The sequence below is a fragment of the Periplaneta americana genome, chromosome 9 (assembly GCF_040183065.1).
Source record: "Periplaneta americana isolate PAMFEO1 chromosome 9, P.americana_PAMFEO1_priV1, whole genome shotgun sequence".
Taxonomy (NCBI): Eukaryota; Metazoa; Arthropoda; class Insecta; order Blattodea; family Blattidae; genus Periplaneta; species Periplaneta americana.
In genome coordinates, this window is record NC_091125.1 from 109,276,663 (window position 1) to 109,304,184 (window position 27,522).

A 27,522-nucleotide genomic window follows, 5' to 3' on the forward strand; every position below is an offset into this window, starting at 1 on the left:
GCTCCAAATGGTTGAGGGAAAACCCTGGAAAAAAAAAAAAAACAATCAGGATTTAAAACTGGGCCTGCTCGTTTCATGGTCAGACACACTAACCATTACTCCACAGCTGTGGACTGTTGTGTTTACCACTCCTGTGAATGATTTTAAACCATGTTATCAGATGCACTAAAAATATTTTTGAAGTTCATTATGTTTTTCCCTGTTGCTTAAGTATATTTTATTATTTTAAGTACTGTAACAGATATTATAGTTTACGGTATTTGTTCCATTTATTTATTTCTTTTCATGAACAAGTTTACTCCTCTTTTGCAGTACATTTCCAAATATGATACAGATGCGAACATATGAACACAATTTTATTGATAAAGAATTTTCAATTTTAATTAACAAAAAACAACTTTTATATACAATAGAAAACAACCACTAATGTAGCAAAGGGTAACTCCTTGGTTTCATTTGAACAGTCATTAAATCATTAATTAACTCGTCTTTCATTTCTTTAAGAGTTTATAAAAATTAAATATATTTATATTAAAAGTGCAGTTCCCACATTTTTTCTTTATTAATACTACCCAATTATTAATTGTTTTTTAATTTTAAACTCGAAGGAGGGGGGGGGGCAATTGCTCACCTTGTCACAAGAGGACTATGAAGCGCCTATTATAGGCCTCTTGCCCTGTCCCCCCCCCCCCAAAATGACAACTCTTGCTTTTTTTTTCACGCTGCATTAATTGACGCAAGGATCACGTGTGTGCACCAGAAGAGTGGTGGGGATGCGTAATATACGTCATTATTTGTTTACATAATATCACACAATCGACATTGCTTGCTTGTTGATGGTGGACCACAGCAGACAGTGTGGTGGATGTAAATAAAATTAGCCTATGTCAGACATTGAGCTGTGTTTAACGATCTTTCGATCAGTTTCATTGCTTGCGGTTATGTGAAATTTAATAACTGTGAATAGGAGAAGGAAGTAATGTGACAGCGCGTTGTGTCGATTCCCTGACAATGTGCCTCAAGAGATTAATTAACTTTTTATATAAGTTAATTACACCTTTCCATGAATTAATTATAATTAAACGCTTGTTTTACGACCTACTTGTGAGACGAATAACGACACGAGCATGTTTAGGCCTACATTATTATACATTAGCATTAAGTAAGAACAGGTACCAGTTCGCCTACTGATTTTAAATCAATTCATGACAATTATAACGAGATTTTGATGAAATATACTTAATTTTGGAATGGCGCTATAGAACTATGGTGAATCTTCGATCCCCTACACACAACAAACGGGAGAAAAACCGTACTTACTTAAATAATTGAAGATAACCTCAAAATTGTAATACACTACAGTAAAGACACGACGTAATCACTGCGAAAACTATAAACCCACCAAGTACCCGTCACAAATACCTTCGTTTCTATACCTGATGATTTTCTTAGACATTTATACGAAATCATCACATAATCCAGTGTTACCACCATTATTTTGTACTGCGCGGGAAAGCACTCATTTCGGTCCAGGGTAAATCTCTTTGTGTACTGTACCTATCTACCAAACAGCGTATATTCAAGGTACGGTATAGGCGTCGACCTGGTTGACGCAGTTGGTATAGCGCTGGCTTCTATGCCCGAGATTGCGGGTTCGATCCCGGGCCAGCACACTTAAATGCGACAGGCTCATGTCAGTAGATTTACTGGCATTAAAAGAACTCCCGCGGGACAAATTTCCGGCACAACGGCGACGCTGATATAACCTCGGCAGTTGCGAGCGTCGTTAAATAAAACATAACATTAACATTAGCAAGGTATAAGCTACCAAAAGTCTGAATAACCCAAACCTAACCTGTCACTGATCCTAGACCAACGGAAACTCGCTTATTATTTTTCCAAATATATATAAAGTTATAACATCCTTCCCCCCCCCCCCCCCATTTCATTTCATCATGAAATGACGCAGCACAAATCAGACGTCAGTGCTGTGTGTGATGTGTACCGAGATCGAAGATTCTATAATCTATTACTGTACTTCCATCTAGCGGTCTTTACCAGTCGACAGTGGCGATCCTGGTGGTTGTTCTCTTCCACATATTATCGTTTTTAACATGGAAGTGGCCAATCTGTTATATATGTGATCCAGTCCAGTGGCGAGGCGTGACATTTCAAATAGGGGAAGCTCCAGGTTATACGATATGATAGGGTATGATATATTTCATGTAATTAATTACATCTATGTAAAGTGGACCTCACAATTTTACTTCAGGTTATATATATGTTTCACTGTAAAAATTCTTAAGAGAGCATAGTGCTTGGGGTGTCGGGTGTCCTTCAGCTCGGAAACAAATAAATAATTGGATCTAAATTGGTGCACATTAATAATGTATAAAATATGTACATAATTAAAAATAAATTAAACATTATCGTACCTTATTTTTTGTACACCAGTTCAATCCTCCTGTTTTTTCTGCCAAAGATGTCAATCACGTCATCGTAGAAGGATGGTCTCTGGCGTAATGTAGCAAGCAAGGACTTTTCGATGCTCAGAAGAGCTAGTGAAGATAGCCTCTCCTGACATTGAGTGTTCCGAAGATAGGACTTAATCCTCTTCATTGCTGAGAATGACCTCCGCAGATGAACTAGATGCGGGGATGGTGATTATTAACAGCACAAGTTTATGCAGTTCTGGAAAAACTGACACTAATCCTTCTTCTGTCAAGTACTGGTGTAATTTCACAACAGTGTCCTTATGCATTTCACTATCTTTGTATAATACACTCAGTTCACCTCTCAGACTTGAAAAATCAAAGAATTTGCCATAGCTCTGCTTTAAGCTCAAAAAGCCTTCTTCTGAAAATTGTTTTGCAAATTCTTTAAAGTATCTTGAATCTAAAATACTGAGGAATTTGAGTTTACTCAAGTCAGTAAATCGATATTCAATGTTTGTTTTCATTACGTCAATAACTTCCAACAATATTCTTTTATAGGACATAGATCTGCTTTCTCCTGAAATAGCATCAATTCTTAGTCTTTTACTAGGAGCAGGCTTATCACTGTTGTATGAGACTTTATTCCAAATAGATTCAAAATCTTCTCTGAGTTTTGTAAGATGGCTAGAAAATTTCTCAACTTGTTTACTGCAGAACTCGATATCAAAAGCCTTTTTCTGAAGAACTTGAAACAATATGTCAGCCTGAGGAAATATGGAATAGAACACGTTAAGGAAAAAATTGAAATCAAAGTCATGTACTGTTGAAAGAAGACCTCGAGCACTACAGACTGTTTCTGGATCCCAACTATCTTAATTTTCAACAATTGAAGTTAGCAAGTCTTCTATTTGTTGTTTGTGTTCGTACACAGTTTGTAACAGCCTGTTACTGTAAGTCCAGCTTGATGGAGCTAATGTAGGAAATCTTTTCTTTATCTCATTGTCTAGTGCTGCCATTCGCTTTGTCGATTTTGAAAAGAAAATTCCAAAACCAGAGAGAGTAACAAAGAATATTTTGCACTGCTTAATAAAACTCACTGCTTGTGACAGAACTAAATTCAGTCTATGTGCATAGCAGTGCAAATATAGCTTGTGGGCATTTTTCTCTGACCCTCCTCTGAAGACCACTGTGTTCGCCTGACATTACTGCCGCCCCATCATATGTCTGTGACACCAATTTTGTTTCACAGTTAAATTCATGTAAGACATTAAATACATGATGTGCTAAAGAATTTGCCGTTCTGTCGTCACTGACGTCTCTGAAATACAAAAATCTCTCCTCTATATTTCCAGCTTTTGTCACATACCGCAGTATAACAGATAATTGTGATTTTGTTGCATAATCCGCCGCTTCGTCCATAATAATGCCAACAAAAGGAGTGTCAGAAATTTCCTTCTTGATTTCTTCTGTCATTAGCTGCGAAACAGAGAAGATAATGTCATTCTGTATGTCACTGGACAACCCCGAAAAAACCGTCGAATTTGACAAATGATGAGATAACTCTACATCAAAATCTCCGAATTCCTTCAACAGTTCGACATAATTCCCTCTGTTCAAAGAACCTTCGGACTCGTCGTGGCCTCGAAATGCAAGCTCTTGCTTTCCCAAAAAACATACTACCTTTATCATCTGAGAAAGTATTCTTCTGTTTCTTCTTACGTCCTCATTGTGTTTCTCTATCGAAAGCCGGAATTGTTCACTTAAACACGATTCGATCCTTGTTTTCCCGAACTGTGTAAATTGTTTTAGACACATTATGTGATTTTGTGTGACTTGATGTCTTTTCTGAGATTTGTGCAAGTTATTTAAGTCGTCAAAGCCAATGTGACTCCAAGCGCTTTTTTCTTGCGAAAATAATAAGCATGGCCAGCGGAACAATTTTCGCAATCTATGACATCCACATAACCATGGAACTGTATCATACATATTTTCATTAAAATGACGCATAAACGCTTTAACACCTTTACTCTGTATACCGAGGTCATTATTAAGAATTTTGTTTGGTTTGTCACTTTTAATTATATTCAGTTTTTCCTCATAAGGGAGAGAACTAAACCCACTTTTCAGTACTCTTTCTATTGCACAGTCACACGTAGGACCTTCTTCCACTGCAATGCTGTCCATGCTGCTGTCAGCAGCCATGCTGTCCAAGGGGTCCAAAATTTCACGGAGCTGGCACTCGCCCCACATCAACTCGCAACCTAAGGTGGAGTTAATGTGTATTTCCTACACTTTCACCAATCATTAGCAACTTAAAAAGAAAACCCTAGTTTTATTTACTAAACTCTAGTGTACACATAATACAAGAATCACTACAATTAAAAACATACTTACAGTTCTTTTTAATAATGTCACACAATATAAAAACAATAAAAAATATTCTTTCCCACTACAAATATTTCAGCGGGCTGATTTCTGGAGTCGCTTCCCGTTACCGACAACTCCCGAATTTTTCCGAGCAGCTACGATTGTGTCGAGTCGAGCTCACCACGACATGCTCAGTTGTCAATGCGCACTGGTCACTTGTTCCTGTGCTGCCGTTCGCTGCCTAGCATGAGGCTGTGATCTTCAACACGGCTAATGTTCCCAAATTAATTTAAAGATATAAAATGAATGTTATTTCTCCTAAAATTTAAGGGGAAGTGGCGCTTCTAAGGACGCTTAGCCACTGATCCAGTCACGTTTCTAATGTTATAGGATACATCTGGGTCATATGTATTTTATCCTACTTTATTTCACACACTCGTGTTTAATCATTCAATAGTTGCGAAATCTGTCACAGTGTTCTTTGTAATAGGGGCAGTAGATTAATAGGCCTACAAATAAAAAGGAGTATTGCCATGGCAGCAGTATGCTGAGGTTTGTGACAAGCTTAGAGAAGGTTTGATGAGGAGGCATACCATATTCCTATCCTGACTACTTGCACACTTGGACAGAAAATAAAATATAATAATAAATATGTTCACTTCGAGCTATGTTGTTTATTTTTGCATTATGCTTAGTGCAATATTAAAAAGCTGGAGTATTTCGTATCAATGTTCTTCCTTTATGTCAAAAAGTTTTTTTTTTTACTTCAAACATTTAACAACTGGTTCCACGAATTGCAACACATCTAACAAGCAATATGGATGAACCGGTGCAAACTGGCTGAATGACACAACTGATAATGATGATTGAAAATACTGATATGTAAGATTTATACAGAAAACATTAGCGAGATCAAGAAATGAAAACAATTTTGTTTTTCTTTTTACCTCATCTCATTGATTAGTTTGAAGGATTCATGAAACAGGCCCTGTATAATGTGCAAGGTGCTGGTATGGCTTGGCTTTTCGAGGGTCAGACCCAGGCCAGATCCTTGTAATTGTGACCCATTGTGTGCCCTGTATATGTGACAATTGTCCAAGTCTGACAGGTAGCTAGAGCATCATTCGTGAATCTGATGCTGACAGGTGGGCCATCCTGCCTCAGCCTTGACAATCAGATCCATAGCCAGATGATTACCTGGTAAATCCCAGAGCCCAAAACTCCAAGCCCTTCCTGTACCAGCATCAGCCTTGGAAACTCATATTATCCCCGAAATCTCACCCCATTCTTTTTTTTAACTATATTGCAGATGTTGGATGAAATGAGGGCGGCATGAAGAGTGTTGATGGAATTATAGAGGGAAACAAGAGAACCCCGAAAAAACCCTCTGCAACGTCTGCTTTGTCTGCCATAAATTTCATCACGATCTACAGGGACCTATGGAGAAGATGTTTTGAAGCCCACCTTCACCATTCTTGGACAGCAGTGAATCTCCCTCAGATGTAGGTTCTCAGAGATCATGACATCTTAACATATAGGCTGTCAGTTATTGTTGCCTATTGAGCTTATAGGACAAGTAAGATTTTAGGAAGTAATAGAGAAAGGGTAAATAGTGTAGAAAGCAATGCCTCTCCTGTGCCTTGATAATGTGCAGTAGACACGAGTGAACTTAAAAAAAATAATAATAAATAAAGATGACACAGTTATGACGTGTGCACCCTCTACTGTTAAAGAATGGAAGAAATAAGACAACATTTATCGGTTATATATTAATTTGTTGATTGAGAATTATATGGAAATATATTCTCTGATACTTGTTGTTGTTGTTTTCTAATGCCAGGCGTTTGACAATAAAGTCATTTGACCTCTTGCACTCCAATATTTTTCAAAGATATTACCATGGCCAGCCACTGAAGCACAGATTTTGAGGTGTTCCGAATCCATTTCTTGGTTTGAGTTCTCTGATACTTGTAAGCACACTAATTCTCATGGGTTAGGTTAAATTTCGATGAGTTTGATTGGATTAGATTAAGATTCGAGTAGAACTGTAGTTAGTGCTTAATGACCTGATAAGTTAATATTTACTTCCTTAAAAATGGCTTTTAAAGAACCTGGAGGTTCATTGCTACCCTCACATAAGCCCGCCATTGGTCCCTATCCTGAGCAAAATTAATCCAGTCCATACCATCATATCCCACCTCCCTCAAATCCATTTTAATATTATCCTCCCATCTACGTCTTGGCCTCCCCAAAAGTGTTTTTCCCTCCGAACTAATACTCTATATACATTTCTGGATTCAGTCCCATTCCGAGGCTTATGTTGAGGTTTACGGTGATGGGTTGTTAGCCCTTCGCCCAATCCCCAAGCTGGAGGACCACCCCTATCGGCTGTCCCCAAATGTTTATTCAATATATTCGCAGGTACCCTCCGTATCTAGAGGCTGTCTCCCCCATCCCCAACCTGAGAACGTGCCATGCCATGGTGGTAGGGACCCACAATACATAGGTGACCTGATAGATTTAATTGTAAGGGAGCCAGGATTTAAGGGGCTGCAGCCTTCCCCCAACCCTCCTGAAACCGAAATCTGAGAAGTGTGAAAAATTTGTAGTTATGCTAAAGTAATGTGGCATCTACCAGCCATCTATACCACATCCCGGCCTTTCAAGAAACTCATCAATATGTAGATTTTTTTAGTGCCCAATATTTTTCATATTTTAAAATAATAAAATGATTTCTTCTGAAACAAATTATAATAAATAAAATTATTTTATAATATCGAAAAAAAAATTCTCGCTACCCTCCTGCCTGAAGGTGTTTCCACGATATAAATTATGTGTACCAGTATCATTATTAGCTTGGAATACTTCTGTACATTGTAAATAGGCATCAATGGCTCTGTTAAAGATTGAAATTGACGTGAAAATCTATTCAAGATGTATGTAGGCCTATATTGCACATGTGTAAATAGAGTATAATTTTTCTGCAAGACTAATCTCTTAATACGATATTTCTTTCATCAGATTTTCTTTTCATTTGTTTTGAAACTCTAGTGCATGCTAGAATTCATAGAATTTAATTAGAGATTGGAAATCATTAATTTAAAAACTGGTTTTCTCTTTCATGTTTCATTGTCATTTATGTAAGTTTTTCTTACCAATAATAATAATAATAATAATAATAATAATAATAATAATAATAATAAATATAATAATTTATTTTAGCTGGCAGAGTTAAGGCCGTAAGGCCTTCTCTTCCACTCAACTCAGGGTATGTCAACATAATGAGTTCTGTACTGAAGATTGAAACTCGCAGTTTAGCATGATCCAGTCAATATGGTATTGAAGAATTTGAAATTGACATTTGACAGTCCACAGTCTGCATATTTCTGTGAGCAGACAGTATCTGGAAGATTAATAGTAGAAACTGATGAACCAAAGAAATTACAGGGTAAGTGTACTGTTTTAGTTCTGTGGTATAGAATGTGATTTTTTTTTTGAGGTCGTGGCAAAATTCCTATACATTCCATGTTAATATATTTCGAATATACGTTTTCGTTTATTGGTTTTTTATACTTATGCAATCGTATTTTAAACCACAGGAGATACAAAACGTCATTTGTATGTTCTAAATAATTTTTTCTCGAAATTATGTTTACTATAAAATGTAAGAACGCGAAAATGCAGTGCATGTCCAATGTTACGGACTACCTATTTTGAAATTTGTGAAATTTCGAAGCTATGCATGCTTGTCTCCACCAGTCTTGTGTCCTTTAATGACTGATACTGTTTTAGAAACAATGTAACACATCATGATCAGTGGCGAAGCTTCAGAGTAGGCAGGGTAAGCTGAGCTTTCCCAAACATTTTCGAAGAAGGGACAAGTTCAATTTAGAATTTAGTTAATTAAAAACAGGAGTGTTTCCACGTTTCGTTTACCTTTCAGCGACGTAAAGCATGGCCTAGATCACCATGCCTTCAACCCAGCTTACCCAAAATTTTTGTCACGCTTCGCTATTGATCATGATGTAATTGAACAAATTATGGAATATTTGTCACAATTTGAGGGCATGATTCATTCCTTAAAAGCAAGCAGTCCAAAATAATTTACTTTTTTTTTTTTTTTTTTTTTTTTTTTTTTTGTAAAATAATCACATGTTATTAAATGAAGTTTACAGGTTAGAACAAGGTAAGTCAATTTCGTAAAATTTTCTGCATTGGAGTTTGAAATATAATATATTCGCCAGCTTTGGCTCTAAGCTGCTAAGATTTCCTGTTTATGTCCACATTTCTTCATATTTATCGACATCAGTAAGTTACTACATTAGAGCTTCGATTTTATCGTTGTTAATTTACATATTGCATAGAATACTATACTGGTTATTGGAGTAAAGATAATTTCTTTTAGAACCATGTTATATGACAGCTAATTTTTTTAAATAAAATTTCACTTATATGTAACTTTGGACAAATCATTTGTTGCCATAAATTTATTATTATGCCTTAACACTATCACATTGATTTAATGTAATACAAAATTATTAAATCCATTATATTTGCTATATGACTTTAACAAAAACTTAATAAATGCTGTAAAATTCAGTAAGCACCTAGTCTTATCTTTCGATAGGACGCCATGTTTATTTACTGACTTTAACACTGAATTGTTAAGATCACCAATAGCTGTTCTGTATTAATGTATAAGGTGGAATAACTGGCGAAACTTTAACTATGCATGGGAAATGGACAAAATCCCACTTCAGTTTTTAATAAAAAATTGTATTCACTCTTGATTACACACTTTTAACACTTGTATATCACAAATGATTTGTTAAATTGGTTAAATTTAAATTAAAAAATTTTTAACTTTATTGCATGAATATTGAAACTATTGTGGTATTTTACCTTAATGACTAATTTCGGCGGGAACTGTACGCCATCTTCACATTGCTAATGAGGTTTTGAGCTTTTTTCTGATTGTAGAATTCTAATCACTAACATGTTTAATGTACTATTTTCCGTTGAACAGGTGTAAAAATCATGTTTAAAGGAGAAGCACAATGTTACTGGACGGAATCAAACACTGCGTTTAGAAATGGAGAAGTTCAAACTATAACGAACCATTTTCGAGGCAATGAGAAATATTTTGAGAAAACTGTAAATGTATTTGGAGGAACTGGTAAGTTCAGCATATGTGTGTAAAATTTCTTTATGTATTATTATAAAGAGCGTGGTCATACCTCTTGAATATTTTTAGATATTGGGATGGAAATGAAGTAAGAACGAGGAAAAATTTGGAACATTACCTTTGGTCTATCTAATTGGTTTATTAAGCAAATAATAACTTCAATAGTAATACAATTAACTTTTATCTTTAATTTGTGCTTTGAAAAACAAGTTTTCCCTGAATGTTTGAAATTTTAAAAAGTGGTACCTATTTACAAACGAGGAGATAGAAGTTTATTGTCTAGTTACAGGCCTATTAACCTTGTTCATATATTCTCTAAAATATTAGAATCCTTAATGTATAAGCAAGTACTACATTTTTTATCAATATAATATTATTTCATCTAAACAATATGATTTCAGAAAGGAAAGTCAACTGTTAAAGCAATAGAATATCTCATCAAAAGTATCATCATGGCTTTCGAGAATAAAAATTATGTATCTCTTACAGTGTATGACTTAACAAAAGCCTTCGACTGCATATTTCATGAATTATTATTATTATTATTATTATTATTATTATTATTATTATTATTATTGTTATTATTATTATTATTATTATTATTATTATTATTATTATTATTATTATTATTCAAACTTGAACATTATGGTATTATTAGAACTTTTTAAATCTTATTTGAATAACAGAAGTCAATTAGTGAACATTAAAAATCAAATTTCCGATGTTATTTCGATTAATAATGGTGTGCCCCAAGGGTCTATATTGGGACCTTTTTTATTCATTGTTGCTATTAATGACTTATCCTTTAATCTTCCTATTGAACCAATTATTTATGCTGATGATACCACTCTAGTGGCTTGTAATTCTGATTTAAATCAATTAAATTTACTTAAGACAAGTCCTTTTGCAATAACCAGGCAATGGTTTTCAGCCAGTGGGCTTTTATTGAATGAAGAGAAGACTCAAAATTATATATTTGGTCTGACGAGTTCATTTCAAAACAGTGTTTCTAGTGTTAAGTTATTAGGTTTTCACTTGGATTCTAAATTATCATGGAAATCTCATATTGACAATATTTGTGTTAAGTTATCAAGAGTTCTATTCGTACTGAGAAAACTAAAGAGTTGCATCTCAACTGATATTCTTAGAAATGTGTGTGTTTATATATATATCCAATGCCACCAGGTTGTCTTTTCGACATTTCTGGTCTTCTCTCCTGGCCGTGGCTTAATTGTAACCCACTTCTGAGGTTGGGGCGCCTGGAAGGTGGAGTTACATTACCCCGATGATGTGATAGGATCATTATGATAATGTGGTGCCAGGAGAGGTCTTAAATCTAAACTTAACCTAAATTCCAGACCAGGAACACAGGAATAATCCCCTTTAAGGAAAAATTCCTGTGCTCTAACCGGGAATCGAACCCGGGACCTCATGAACTATAGGCAGAAGCTCTGACCACTAGACCATGAGGCTGGTCAAATATATATATATATATATATATATATATATATATATATATATATATATATATATATCTGTGTGTGTGTGTGTGTGTAAATTTTTACGTAAATATTCTGGAATTTCTTTACAGCCTTTTGATCCATATACTTTCCAGGTAATTCCGAAGTGCTTCCAGCTGGAGAGCACTCCTTTCAGTTTACCATGTTGCTACCAAAGAATTTGCCCTCATCATTCGAAAGAAAGAATGGTTTTGTACGTTATACAGCGAAGGGTGTTCTGGAGCGACCCTGGAAATTTGACCATGAGATAGAGACTCCTTTTACAGTTATTTCGGATAAAGATCCAAGATTAGACCCACAAAATTTGGTAAGGACTAATTAGTGCTATTTATTCGTTTTCTAATGGCAGTTTTCTGTTAGAGTGCTGTTACTATAGTCATGTCGCTGTTATTTCTGGTGTGACTCCTCCTCTTTGCTTACGCCTTAGGAAGTGAAGGCTTCATGAAGTCTAGGTAGGTAGTATTGTTCGCCATTTTTGTTCTTTCGTTGTCGAGCTACCAGACGAGGAATCTATTTGCCGCACCATTAAACATTATTATGTCGTAGCTCCTATGATAAAAAATCAAACGCACTGTAATCGAGCAAATAATTAAGCAGCAAATAACGTCCTCGTGTGCTTTCTGCGAACGCCAACGAAAGAATCAAAATGGCGGGCGATTATATTAAGTATTTATCGAGCCTTAGGAAGTGTGTAATGTCATCAGCAGCGAATGCCAAGATGCACACGTTTAAATATAGCCGACCTGCAACGTGATTGGCTGCCAGAAATAAGAGCGACGGGACTATCTTTAATGTGATTCTTAGAGAATTGATGAATGCCATGTAAGAAGAGAGATGTCATTTACAGCAATATATGAAATCAGTTAGGTGCTACTTTTGTTGTACCTCTTTTTGCCAGGGCATCTGCTATTTTATTTCCATGTATATTACAATGTGAATGAATCCATTGTATACTAATGACCTTTGTCTATTTAATTTTACCTACATAACATTTTTCTTAGCTACAAAAAGATGTATTTCTTATTTATCCCAGAAAGTGTTGTGCTAGGGCCCTGGCATTTATTTCTGAAATCAGAAATTAATTAAAAAATGAATTTATAGGTGCTCTATGTACTTATCTGCATTGAATTAAGGTCAGAACACGATTTATCTGTTATTGTGAAAATGTTAATAAAATCTATTAAATTCCAACCGATTCTGCTAATTTTTTCAGAAAGACGTTTTCTATCAACAATCGCACTTATAATCACTTTACTCTGCCAAACATGAATCATCTTCTGAGGGAACTCCAAATTCCAGAACAATATCTCTATATGAAAGCAAATTGTATTTTTTATTCATACCAAAATGTTTAAGATTATAAGCTGCCATATGAGAGTAACTAAAGCTATCTGTCGTTCATTATTATTTAAGCCAGTTAAGAAAATTTGTGTGGCATTGTAGGAGTTAAATAAGTAGTACTATAAATGAGATTTTTGTATTAATATTACAGAAACCAGTGAACCTAGAGAACAGTAAAATGTACTGCTGCTGCTGTTGTATGACTGGACCAGTAACTTTGGCGGTCAACATTCCTGCAGTGGGTTATGTTTGTGGACAGAATATTTCTATGACAATAGAAGTGGATAATGCGAGCAAGGTTTTAAAAGTGTGTGAAGTTAACTGCAAGTTTCAAACGGTTAGTATTTTCTTATTTGCTCTGCCTTTTTCTTTTTATTCTGATTTATAATCCATTAATGAAGATAATTTTCCAAGTTTTATATTTTGACAGATAGTGACCTATTATTCTACTTCACCCGAAGCATCTTTACAAGAATGTACAACTTCTTGTCATTCTTTTGATGGACAAGTAGTAGAAAATAGTTCAAGAACTTGGTCCTGGCAATTCAAAATTCCTGCACTTCCACCTTCATCATCACGAGAATCCAATATTATTAACATTCAGTATCAGTTGCAGGTAGGTGATATTTATAGTACAATGTAATCGTGAAATATATATTTTGTTACTCAGTGACAAAAGTATTTGTATGATGATTTAACTATAGCTTTACATTCACAAAAAAAAAATAAATAAAATAAAATAATCCAATTTTCCCGTGTAGTATATTTATATATGTATATTTTGAATATATATATATATATGTATATAAAAAGTAGATTTTGAATTTCTTAAAATATTACAGAAAGTTATATTCTTGCATATGCTCGACACACTTGCCTTGCACTGACTGACATGATATCTTATCTGTAGATGACTTCACAGTAGACTACAATCTTCCTCAATATAACAAAACTTTATTAACAAATTGTACGAGTACAAAAACTTTTAAACTACGAAAGCCAGCTAAAATCTGAGTACAGATTTTAAAAGCTCGTGTTTACTTACATATTTCATTCACAATATGCATATACAGTATTCAACTCTTATACTTCGGACTTGGTAAGCAATTGAAAATGGAGAGTAAGTGAAAATTGTTGCATGTTTTCAGTAATAATGTAACAATGTGTGAATTATATTTATTTATTTTATTGGGTATCAACATTTCAGGTTATTTAGTGTTTAAGTGAAATGAAGGTGATAATGCCGGTGAAATGAGTCTGGGGTCCAGCACCGAAAGTTACCCAGCATTTGCTCATATTGTGTTGAGGGAAAAACCTCAACCAGGTAACTTGCCCCGACCGAGATTCGAACTCGGGTCACCTGGTTTCGCGGTCAGACGTGCTAACCGTTACTTCACAGGTGTGGACTTGTGTGAATTATAATTGTGGAATAAAATAAATTGCATAGACAGAAAGCTCTTTACTTTATTCCTTAATTTTCATATACCTCACTTCATCCCGCCAAAAAATTGTACAGTAATCTTTAAAATTTTGACTTGTTCCACATCTTAAAGCTTCAATACCAATGTAAGATCTGTAGAATACAATAAATGAAATGAAATGAAAAAATGTTGTCTATCTTTTACAGGAATTGAGTTATTGGCTTCTAACAGTGTTGTAAAATTGTAAAAAATATAAAAATTGGAAAAAAATTTGTAAAATTGTAATTGTAATATTGTAAAATTTTGACTTGTTCCACATCTTAAAACTTCATTGCTAATGTAAGATCTATTGAATATAATAAATGAAAAATGAAATTACACGCCAGCATGACTTACATTCTATGTATAGCATAATTATGTAACATATATATCACCTACTATTCTTGTTTGTATTATTCTGGGTTTTATACCTTACTAAAAATTCCAAGTGGAGTCATCTGACATGTAATGGGATTTGCAAATACTGTACTAGAAAGTACTAATGCAATCCATCCATTTTATGGCATCTTCCATATGTCAAATTTTCCTACATGTGAAGTAAAATAATTTTGTTTTAATTACCTCGAATAAAAATTAGCGTCGCCTCTTTCTTGGAAGTGCTTGGAGTAATTTACAAATTTACACATTAGCATATAGCAGTGCACTATGAATACATGTATGAAGAAAATAGATACAGTATCTTAACATCTCTAAAAAAAAAAACCCTCTGAAATGTAAACATACTTCATCATTCCACGTGAATATTATTATATTTTCTAAATATTATCCATTCTGATTTGATGTAGGAGTTGTTCTTAATTACGGTGTGTTACTGCTACCGGTATGTATATCGTGAATTTACTACGAAATCACAAATGAAACTGATATAAATAATTGATTAAATGGCGATCTTACTCGTGTTAATTATGTAAGCATGTGCAGCCTACATATTTAACACGAGTAAGATCGCCATTTAATCAATTATTTATATTCAAGTGTTAAAAGTAGTGTACGAAAGATTCAACATGAAACCGATTACTATCGTTATGATCAGGATAAAGTTGGGAACCTCATGTGCGTTGAAATTCAATAAAAATCCTTACCAAGGATTTAATTGGAAGCAAGGTAAAGTCAGGACTCCACTGTTATAGATGCATGGCACACAAATGGACTCCATCCCTGAATCAGGGAACTCCAGACAAAATTTGCCAATCATTTTTCGTCGTAGTTTTCTACTTTGCAGATGATCTCCGCAGACCTATATGCCTGCAGAGATATCACAATTTTTGTGTCTTTTAATATTGTGTATAAATATTTTCTAAATGTAATTACAAACGAGGTGTTTTAGTAGTTTAATATATTAAATGTATTTGAATTGAATAATATACATTTTATACAGTAGCCTACAGCAAACTTTCATTTTAGATAGAAGCAGTACCAGAATTACCACACGTACCTCTAATTCACACCATTCCCATTATAATTGGGGCCGTTCCTGTGGAGCAAAGTATCCGTCCACAGCCTGATGCTGAGTTACATGTGATGAGACCAATCCCGAGTGCACCACCATCAGATTCTACTCCAACCACTATTCGTGAGCCAACCGACCCTGATGCACGTAAGTTATTTTATTTTGTACAGTTATTTAATTGTGCCGAATATATAAATGTATAGTATAAAATTATAACTTTACATTCATGAACGTTTTCTAGAACTCTTAGTTATGATGAAATCTCTTATTGAAAAAATTACCGTGACTTTACTTTTTTCTTCTTTAGGCTAAGTTACGAGATAATGAACAACCCAAGTGCGTACAATAAGTTTATTATACAGATCCACAACTTTGGAGTAGTGGTTAGCGTGTCTGACTGTGAAACTAGTGAGCCCCGGATCGAATACTGGTGGGACAAGTTGCTTGGTTGGAAGTTTTTCCGGGGTTTTCTTTCAACCCATTAAGAGCAAATACTGGGTAACTTTCGGCTCCGGACCCTGATTTCAATTTTCTGCCATTGCCACCTTTATCTTTATTAATCTTGTCTACTTCCATACTCATATGTCATTCTAACATATATTATTCTAAGAACACTATGCTAATCTTTAAAGGAAGTGTCCGAAATGAGTTCCTTGCATCTTGAAACAAATGCTAACACCTCATCTTAGACCACCTCGCCTATTAAAAAGTTCCAGATTTCTGTCGAATTCGTTGTCAGTTTTGTTCAACACGATGTCGGAACAAGGACTATCAACTTTCTCAATTGGTATTACGGAAACAAAAATTAAGTATCAGTAGCTATGATTGGGAAGCATATAGGGCAGACAATTGATTCTTCATGACAAATCCATTTATTTGAGAATCAGTTATTCAGAATGTTCTATTAACTCGACTACAATGAGACAGAGACCATCACACAGAAATGGATTTATGGAGACTCTTTCAGGATGAAAATAACAAAATGTGGTTGAGTAAAATCTTGAGAAAAGAGACTTGAGATGGCAGACGTGTAGAAGTCTGTATATACTCTCTAAAAAATATATGTAAGGAAGAGGTCAATAAGAAGCCATTTCTAGACTCTAGTTTTTGGGAATGAAAAATTGGAGGTAGAATAATATGAGGGGTGCACACGTTCATGCATCCTTGCAACTGATTAGAATAACTATTTGAACTCCGCACATGTAGACCAGGATTTGCCGTCCCACATAGATAATTTAAAAAAATCCGAAAGCAGTAGGCTTACGTAAGCTATTAGGATACGTAAAATGAATGAGAGTTTATTACTAAGCATGATTAGTCCAAAGCATTAGCTTCCATGGCCAATGGAAGTGGTCGTCTTTTATCAGCGCCACCTCTTATAGTCATCAGAAGTTGAATCTCAGACTTCGTGATTTCCACTCTTCGAATTGGTATTCAAACCACGACTCTTGAACTGCTAGTTCTTGACATCAAGGTCAAGAGACCATAGCCAAAAGAAATGTGTGAATTTGAAAAAGGAAAGCTAAACTTTCGGTTAGTGAGCAAATAGGTCTATGGCCCATTTTTTGGGTTAATTCTGACTTCTTTATGCCATAGGAAAACTGGAGGCATAAAGAGTAGCCTCAGATCTTTGCTTTGCCCAACTCTTTTGTGGATTTTTTTATATTACTTTGTGTCCAGTAGACACTTTCTAAAATGCTTAAGAAGCCCTGATAGAAAGTTTGAGGAAAGTTTATTATGCCTCTGCTAAGCTCAAAAGTAACTGTCCTCTTCTGAATAAGGTGGCAGGAAGCAGGAGTACAGCAAAACGATACCACTAGGCATGCACTATACAGGCTTTTGATACGTAGGCTTTCATATAAAGGTTTATTTATAACAAAATTATGGAAATTACAGCGTACTAATGCAATATAAAATTTAAACCCTGTAATAGGCATTACTCAACATGCATTTAGTTCCAGCTGCTCTGAATAAGTGAGAAGTCTCAGTTCCTGGGTTTTTTTCTAGGTGAACAGAGAACCATAGATACATATCCATGGGGCGATCAGGATCATTCTCAGATAACCTTGTATACCTTGTACGGGTGAAATTTCTTTTTGAGAATCTTGTGACACACCAGCTCCATAGATGTCTGGCATACTATACTTCTTCAGGCCAGTTTACATTTAATACAACTATGTTCTTTGCCTAATCCACCACAAGTAATAATTTAAGAGCTAGGATAGATCATTCAGGGTTCAGTTTTAAGAAGATTATTGAAAACAATTCTTTATTATACCTTCACCAAAGTGTTACGAGTTAGATGTTATGTAGAAAGACGGAATTATGTATAAATTTAGTTAGCAAGATTAGAATTCTGATAGGAACGTAAGTGTGTAACGAACAGATGGTGGACATTTAAGATCAATAAGAAGAAATTGACTGTTTGGAGTTAAGTTAATAGCGAAAGTAGATGAGTTATTAGTTGAACAGGCTGTCGGGATTGCATGCTAATTGTAGTTATATTAATAGAAAGTTATGGTGAAACCCGTATACATACGTTGTGGTACACCATAACTAATATAAATGTTGATGACAAATAAATATCTATCTATCTATACCTTCACCATGCTGGGTCGTTGTCCGTAATATACCATTGTCCTGAAAAGATTGGACTATTGTTGGTAAGTTATGTACCTTATATGTAATACGAGATCTCATACAGAGGTTTTACTTTCCAATCTCTGGAAACGAATTTTGAATGACGTCATGTGTCAGGAGTCATACGACAGCTGAACTGTGGCGAGAGGTGACAGATCAGAAGTGAGTGATTTCATAGTCAGAGTGTCTCACAGCATAAATGCCCAAGAAAATCGAGCCTTTCAGACACATTACGACCCTTTCCGATGCCAAGTGCAGTTAAGTGAAAATAATAGAAATGTGCAAAAATCGTGGTTTGTACTTAATAAGACCGATAAAGCTCGAATAATAATTTGTATCATCTCAGAGGGTGTGGCTTGTGGCGGAAGGGGATAAGTTTGCTTGCTTTTTCTCCTATGAAATTAATCCCATCCGAGCTTTGCCGGTGAGTGGCGACACAGCTTTAGATAAATTAGACAACCTTCTTGGTATGTTACAGTCACGCTGTATTGACCACGGTCCATTATCGACTCTACCCACAAATTACATTCTTTCTTGAAGGCCTTAATTAATTTTCCAACAGCTTCAAATATCGTATTTCCTTCTCGTGTTTGGAAGAACAGAATATTTTTCATTAAGACTTCGAAAATGTATATATCAGGTGTGCTTTCAGACACAGAACTAATTAACGTCACGTTCTAGGCACCATAAGGAGGTTCTTTGTCCCGCTGTCAATAGGAAGAGCTTCAGAAACGTGCATTTATTTGCATGCATAGTCTTCTTGTGTGGAATGAAGATTAGTATCCTAATATTTGAAGTGGTTACTGAAGTCTGTCTATCCATGTAAACCAGGTGCCAGTGACTGCAAGACATTCTACTCAAATGGAAAACGAACTTCTTCGTCTAGTGTGTATAGGCCTGGTTTTTTTGCGGATGTATACGATTTGTTTGTTTACATTAGAATCCATTCAAAAAGCGGAGTATACAGAGTGATTCACGAAGATTGTGCCCTACTCTAGAATTTGATTCCTGACGACTTTGTGAAGGAAAAAAATCATATATACATGTGTCCGATTTTGAGTAGTTTTGGATGAAATCAATGTTCTTCCTTCCATAACACGCCTCCTTGTGAACTTCTCTCTCTATGGACGTCTGGAGCTGTGTGTGTTACAGTACAGCTGATAGCAGCGACACAAAGTCTTGCAACATCAGGGTCAGGGATAGAGATAACACAACACCAGTAAAATGTATCTACCTAATATCCGAACAATGGAAGTTAGAAAATGCAGCACGCGCAGTTCAGACTCGAGCGACTTAGTGTATTGATGCAGAAGGTGGGGTCTTTGCATCTATTTAAACTTTACTGTACAATTTATAAATAAAGCCAGACATCTTTTACTTTTTGTGATTATAAATAATGACTTGTGTTCAATGAGAAACATAAAAGTTTATTTAGTTGCACAGTAAATTATTTGGTTTATGAATATCTTTTGAATAACAGATCAAGAAACTAAACTAAATACAGAAACATCTTTGAAATCTATGTTTTTTGGGCTAAAGGGCCGTGGTTTGTTGGAACTGCTGTTACCATACGTTTCGTCTGCTACTCCAGCAGACATCATCAATGGTGTGGAATGCGGGAGCGCAAATAACTCCTTAGCGTGCCAGGAATGACTGGGACTGTGACTGGTTGCATTACGGTATTTAAAGTCTGAATGGATCGTGGCTCGCTGTGGTCTGCACCGGTGATTTAAATGTTGTGATTGGCTACCGTCATGTTCGGCTGTGGATGAACGGTTTAATGCATGTGTTTCTTAGGGCCAGGTACCATGCTTGATCCAACAGTCCATAGTCCTTTAGCCTGGAAAGCATCGATTCCAGTGACACTGGCCATGAAAGCCTACATTCCAATGCATACTCATACAATGAAGAAATTTGAGTCATCTTGATAATGCTTATTTTTTTCTATTTTGCAGCCCCACCAACCTACGAAGAAACTATGCGTGGTGAAGCAAATGACAGTGAGTCTGACAATGTTAGACAAGTGTTCGGAACACTTGGATTTAAACCCTTTTATCCAAGCTATACTTTTGACAATAATATGTCAGACAAACCAGAAGTTGTTTGGAGACAGCCACAACATTAATGAATTTAATTTAATGTAACATAGTAGTTGAGGAATCTGCCAACTTCTGTGTTACTTAAATATTCCCACGTTGTTTGTAATTGGATGGCATCTGCATGAAGAACCAACGCACACAACACTGAAACTTTATATATTTCAGCAGTAAACTTCATCAGTTACCGTCAAAAAATTAGTCCGAAGTCAGTTCATTAGTATAAAATAAATGCTTTTTTATACCTTCATTGGCGGATATGATATACGTGAAACCTCTCATTTACGGACATCGAAGGGACGTAACAACCTGTCCACATCTGGGAGGTGTCCTTTATTGAGAGGGAGGCTCTACAATCTAACAGTAAATTTATAATATGCAGTATGTATCCCTTTACGCTCTAAATGAAATGTATTACTGTAGTTTAATTCTAAATACAGTATGCTACAGTAAATTCTTTGCTAACTTTGAACTACAGTACATAAGACCGAAACAGGAAAATACAGTACTGTACCATGCAGTTTTATTCTAGGTCTACAGTTATGCAGTACTCTAATTTACAGTTTTCAACTTAACCTTTACGTTCAGGTGCCATGTCTCTGGAAACAGAATAACTGATTGAAGTGAAGATAATAATCCTACTAACCCTATCATATGTCGAATACAATTTCACGATCGCACAAACCTTGGACCCATCAGGCAGGTTAAATTTGATGACTTTGTTTATCCATCCGCTTCCAGCTAACAAGGGGTAGCCGGCTGGGGTAGTGGTAGCCTACGAGATCCTTATTGTCTTCTTGCATGTTCAGGAATTTCTGTACTAAATTTTCCATTTTTGTAACACATTAGGTCTTGAAATTCAAGTTCTGTCCGCAGTCAGGAGGTAAAGCAACCTTTAGGACTGTAAAACAGCTGTCCGTGTCCGTAAACGAGAGTTAAATTTATCATTATTTCTATATTATTTCAGTTGGGACATTAAAATCTGTCCGTATATGAGGAGTGTCCGTATTTTGGGGGTGTCCGTAAGGAGAGGTTTCACTATATATCATAATTTACCTCAACGTCCTCCTTCAAGAAGGACATGCTGCAACTGTAGATTTTTTTTTGCCATATAGCAAACTACATTTAACAGCAAATGATGTGATTGATGGAGCAATGGTGGAATGCTGGTAGGGGAAACAGTAGTACCCTGCATAATCCTACGAACAAGCACCATCTTTGTCCACCACAAATTTTACTTGAACACATGGGCATTTGAACCTAGGTTACCAATGTGGAAAGCCAATGCTCTAGCCGTTATGTTAACAGTGTGCCTATATAAAATAAATGTTTGTTGGTTGGTTGGTAGCCAATGCTCTGGTATCATGGCAATGAAACCATCAGCCGTCTTGCAGGCCAGTATTTTTCTGTGATGTTGAGATGAACAGGCAAAGTTTCGAAATTTTCCAGGTGGTGCTTATCCATGGTTAATAAAATAAATGTAGGGTAACAAATTTATAATAATTAATTGATGAACTGTAATATTTGTCCGGCTTACAGCTGTTTCATTGCATCACGCATCATCATCAGAGCCTACTAGATCGCGAACTTCTCTGCCTCTTAGGAGGGTGTGTTTTATTGTTGGAATGTGTTGGAGTGTGGAGTCGAATAGTGTGTGTGTACTGAAATTGATCTGTGTGTTGAGGATTTGATCGGGGTATGTTTTAGTGTGTTTGTATATTTCGTATTGTTCTAGTGTGTTGAGTTTTTGGTTCTTGGGTTGTGTGTGTAGGATTTCCATGTCCGTATTTATGTTATTGTATGTATGGTTGGCATTGGTTATGTGATCGGCGTATGTAGATGTATTGTGTCCTCTGGTTATAGCTTTAATGTGTTCTTTGTAGCGAGTTTGGAATGATCTGCCTGTCTGTCCTATGTAGAACTTGTCGCAACTATTACATGTGAGTTTGTATGCACCTGTGTGGTCGTATTTATTTGTTTGTGTTTTATGTGTGTTGAGATGTCTTTGTAGTGTGTTTTCTGTTCTGTATGTTATGTTGTATTTCTGTTTTCTGAATGAAGATGCGATCTTATGTGTGCTTTTGTTTTCATATGTTAGTGTGATGTATTTCTTGTGTTTGTGTTGTGTTTTGTGTATTTTTGTGTTTAAGTTTTTGTTTTGTCTTCCTTATGATGTTGTCTATTATGTTTGGATTGTATCCGTTTTCTTGTGCTATGAATTTGATTGTGTTCACTTCTTCATTGTAGTGTTGTTGGTTCATGGGTATGTTGAGTAATCTGTGTACCATTGTCCTGAATGCAGCATGTTTGTGTTGTATGGGGTGGTTAGATGTGTTGTGTATGTGTGTGGTGGTGGTGGTGGTGGTGGTTGGTTTTCTGTATATTTTGAAGGTGTGTTTGTTGTCGATTTTTGTTATGGTGATGTCTAGGAAATTTATGGAGTTGTTGTTTTCAAGTTCTAGTGTGTATTGAAGTTTTGGGTGTAATTTGTTTATGTATTTGTCTTTTGTTTCCTTTGTATAGTATGAGTATATCGTCTACATATCTGTGCCAGTATATTATGTTGTCTGCATACTTGTTGTGTTCATTGTTGAGTATGTATGTTTGTTCTATGTTGCGTAAAAATATCTCTGCTAGTATGCTGGATATGGGTGATCCCATTGGCAATCCTTCTGTTTGGGTGTAGTATTTGTTGTTGTGTGTGAAATAGTTTTGCTTTGTTATGATGTCTGTGATTTCGATGATTTCTTCGATGTACTCTTGTGGTGTGTTGTTATCTGTGAGCATTTGTTTTAGTATCTGTAATGCGTCCTGTATTGGTATATTAGTGTATAAGTTGGTGATATCGACTGATGCTAGTGTTGCACTGTGTGGTAAGCCGGACAAATATTATATATTTAACACGAGTAAGTCCACTAGTTCATCACTTAATTATATTCAAGTGTTAAAAGTGGTGTACGCAAGATTCAAAATGAAATTTATAATGTTGGCCCAGTTTTCACTTCCTCATTATGCAAAGTATAAAAAAAAATATTGTGATACTGCGAAAGTATTTATTTCGTAACTGTAAAGGAAATGTACGTTTTTAACACCCTTAATACCGAAAAAGTCGTTTTCAGTATATTGCCTGCTTTTCTCTGTACAGTGAATTCTCCTGAACTGTTGGATTGATTCTGTTCGTAGTCAAGGTACAATTTAATGGGGAATAATGGACATGAAGGTAGTCTCATTTTTAGCAATAGGTTAATGCCTTTATTTGAATAAATAATACAAAATGGTCATATCAGAAAGATACTGTATTTTACTGATAAACATTTTACAATATTTGGAAGTTGTATTTTAATGCACATTTTGGTATTTGCAAATTTCCCAAACTTTTTGCAGCTGTAGGGGCAGTAGTCACTCGAGACAGGAAGGATTGCTTACTTTTATATGCCACTTGTATTTGTTTTGGTAACTTCAGGTATCTAGGTTGAAATGTTTATCTTTAATTTCATCATAATTACAAACAAATAATAATTTAATAAAAAATTTCAATAAAACAATTAAATATTAATAAATCAAAACCTAACAAAATAAAATTTTAACAAACTTAAACTGATAGTTATTATAAAACCAACACTAATCAAAAATAATAAAAATTATAAAAATATGCTTGGTGGTAAAGACAGATATTAACATTATTTTATTTTTATTGCTTTCTGTTGAATACACCTCATCTTTGGAATGTGGCTGCTGAAATATACAACAAGCATCGTGCTTTTTACCCATTATTCATAGTGAAACATAGTGGAACACGTGTTGTCAGCAAATAGCTGGATATACTACGAAGATAGATAGATTAGTATAAATTCTGATTATTAAAAGTTCATGTTATAGTTATTATTGTTGCAATAGCTGTGAAGAATTTTGGTGAAGTAAAGTCGAGTCTAATCCAAATAATTGGGACAACTAAGCATAATGGACAAAAGTAGATAAGCTTCGAGGTCTCGAGTGGTTCTGGCCTGAGGATGGAACCTACATATAGTTACGAAATTTTGTAAAAATTCAAGTTTCGAACATTATTGCAACATCCATTTACCATGAAATCTTAAAACCTCAGAGGATACTCTGAATTATTTTGTACATATGAGAAAATAGTGAGACAGAGAGAGAGAGAGAGAGAGAATGCAAATGAGAACATTGAAAAGGGAGAAAAAGAGGGGAAGGGAGGAGATGGGATGGGGAAGCGAGAGAGCGGGAGAGAAAAAAAGAGAGATTGTGTGTACTGTGTACATTTGATATTGTATGAATATTGTTTGTTTGAACACACTAATATTATGCTGGACATTTTCTGCTTCGAAAATACCCATGCTTTTGATTTTTAACTTCGAAAGCAGAGTTAATAATGCTGGATTGTTTATGGTTTATGAGTAATTGTCCACAGTATTGTTTTACACGCTTTAAGTAATAATGATGATGGATGGGTTGTCTTAATCATTTAAGCAATAGTACCCGTATCTTTTTGCTTGCCACTACATTACTAGTGACTGTATATCAATAGTCAGTAAGCATAAACTAATACCGCCATTGCTCCATGGTCATTGAAAATGTTGACCATGTTTGTCACTTACAGCAGTGAAGCTGTCCAGAAAAAGTTAAATGGAAGTGGACCATGTATTTTGAGAGACATTTTACATCTCATTTGTTAATAAGAATGACAATTTCCGTTGCATATGATGCTTTTAAATATGTGGAAAACGTAAGTAAAATGAAACATTGAAAATGTACGACATACTCTATCATATGTGGTATAGAATGACCAGCTGTTTGGCAGATGAAGAATAACTGTTCTTATCACGTTGTCCCTTTATGCATTTCCTCTATTCTTGTCATCTTTCGTGAACATATTGTACAGAGAGTTCCTGCGAGTATGAAGACTTATTCCACTCCAACCTCTATCTAACAAAATCTGTTGGTGTAGGGTGACCAGATTCACATCGATAAAAAAGAGGACACAAAGTTTCAAAAAGGAGGACATTGTTCGAAAAAAGAGGACAGACAATATGTACTTGGATTTAGGCTTTGGCGTATATTATACTTTAAACTCCGTCAATATCTATTTTATTACAAAATATTTACAACACAGATTTAAGCTTATAATCATACTTAAAAGCATCTTAGTATCTATTTTATTACAAAATAATTATGATAAAACTTGATAATAATGATTTTACAGTTAGCTACATAAAGTCAAGGGAACTATAATTTTATTAAAGAGGACAGAAAATATCTATTTAGATTTAGGCTTAGGCCTATATTATACTTAAAATTATGTCAATATCTATTTTATTACACCATTCTTATATAAAATAAAACTTAATAATATAAAATGATTTTACAGTTATGTACATAATATGAAAGTCAAAGAAACTATAATTATTATTATCATCAAAATACACAAAAAGGCAGCACAAAATGTGAATTTTAATATTACTTTGTAATACAAGGAGGAGCAAAGAGAGTCAATATCGTTGGCAAAGAGTATATTCCGTCGATACTGCTGCCACCTGTAGGGAAATTAGTTGAAAAAGGTGTCAAATCAGATAATTTCAAAATATCAGGCATACAAGTTACGAAAAGGAGGACATTTCTTGATTTTTTTTAAATCCCCCTGGACCCCGGACAAAGGCCTAAAAAGGAGGACATGTCCGGACAAAAGAGGATATCTGGTCACTCAATGTTGGTGGGCAGCAAGTGATTGTACACCAGCATACGGACAAGCCCGTACATGCTTCCCCACGCAAAATGAACCCATTCCACCCCTTAGCTCTTAGTCTCCTCAGGATGGATGCTCCGTACTACGGTCATTAAGCTGAAGGAACATTACTACCTGGGACCGGCCTACATAGGAACTCTCTGTATTTTGTTATCTACTCTAACTCTGTATTTACCTCTTCTTGCCTCATTTTTTCGCACCATGCCCATGATCAAGGCAAAAAACAGCTGCTCTTAGCTCTTATTCACTTGTGCACGTCAGTGAACTTCTTACTGTGGAGGGTATACCACATCTCGTTTGCACATACAAATCAAATTCTCCAAACTGTTGTGTTGGCTGGAAAGTCGTACATTGTTTTTTTAGCCAATCTCATAGATTAGTAGAACAAGTATTTCAGCAAACATGTGATGTCAGTGATTTGCCTTGATCGCTTACTTGCAATCAAACCAATTGTTCTTCATTCACGTGTGATAAAACCATTTGAAACCATGAGCTAGCACGAAATTAAGTAATTTCAGTCATATCTTACATCTCTGAAGCAAGAATGAATTAGCAAAAATAACTAGTATTTTTATTTCAGCACCCCAAAACTAATAACCATTGATTGCTTTCCATATGCAGATTTTCACGAAGAATATAGTCAAATTTAGACTTTTGGGTATTCGAACATGGCCTGGAACTTAATATTTCCAACGTTTCGGAACTACATACATAGGTATGTAGCAAATGGGTATGATGTACTCTGTTGTTTGGAGTAGGCAGACATAATGAGCTCAACAGAATAAGCAACCTCTCTAGTCATATATGTTTGTCCTAATGATGGAACTAGTGGATGTATATAGTTTCGAAATATTGAAAATACTAAGTTCAAGCTTATTTCTGTTTGATTACTTTCATTTTCGAAGCAGTTTACTTGTCCAGTATTATCAACAAATGCCATTAAGTGTCTTTCACATCTTTAGACCTATTGCTGTTGATGAAACGGCATGGAAGCTTATAGATTATCTTAATTTCTACAGAAATCGATTATATATTTTTGATATTATTTTAAGAACAAACTAATAGTTATTAACAAATACCATAAGTGTCTTATTGTTGTGCCTTTATAAATACTAAAATTGATTTTATCTTCTCATTTTTCTTTTTTGTTATCACAGCCTTCTTTTCTGCAGTAATTCATTACCAATATGTACTTGTGATGTTTTTAAGGACAAATAAAAATATGGTTAACAAATACCAGAAGTGTCAT

General features: G+C 35.1%; 1 protein-coding gene across 5 annotated transcripts; it reads left to right on the forward strand.

Moving 5' to 3' along the window:
- Positions 1-790: 790 nt before the first annotated feature.
- On the forward strand, positions 791-27,522 carry LOC138706375 (arrestin domain-containing protein 17-like). Of its 5 annotated transcripts, none has more exons than XM_069835574.1 (9): positions 791-2,209; positions 6,112-6,304; positions 8,025-8,250; positions 9,829-9,978; positions 11,603-11,814; positions 13,000-13,185; positions 13,279-13,464; positions 15,734-15,926; positions 20,375-27,522. In XM_069835574.1, the coding sequence occupies exons 3-9, from the start codon at positions 8,136-8,138 to the stop codon at positions 20,542-20,544; spliced, it is 1,212 nt and encodes a 403-aa protein (XP_069691675.1). In that variant the 5' UTR covers positions 791-2,209; positions 6,112-6,304; positions 8,025-8,135; the 3' UTR covers positions 20,545-27,522. The 5 variants fall into 5 exon arrangements, with proteins under 5 accessions (XP_069691675.1, XP_069691676.1, XP_069691680.1 ...); XM_069835575.1 differs by having other exon boundaries at positions 791-1,172; XM_069835576.1 differs by having other exon boundaries at positions 794-867.

Coding starts and splice junctions, on each gene's coding strand:
- LOC138706375 (XM_069835574.1), top strand. CDS start 8,136: ATGGTATTGAAGAATTTGAAATTGACATTTGACAGTCCACAGTCTGCA. Junction 8,251..9,828: donor TGAACCAAAGAAATTACAGG/GTAAGTGTACTG, acceptor TCCGTTGAACAG/GTGTAAAAATCATGTTTAAA. Junction 13,465..15,733: donor ACATTCAGTATCAGTTGCAG/GTAGGTGATATT, acceptor CTTTCATTTTAG/ATAGAAGCAGTACCAGAATT.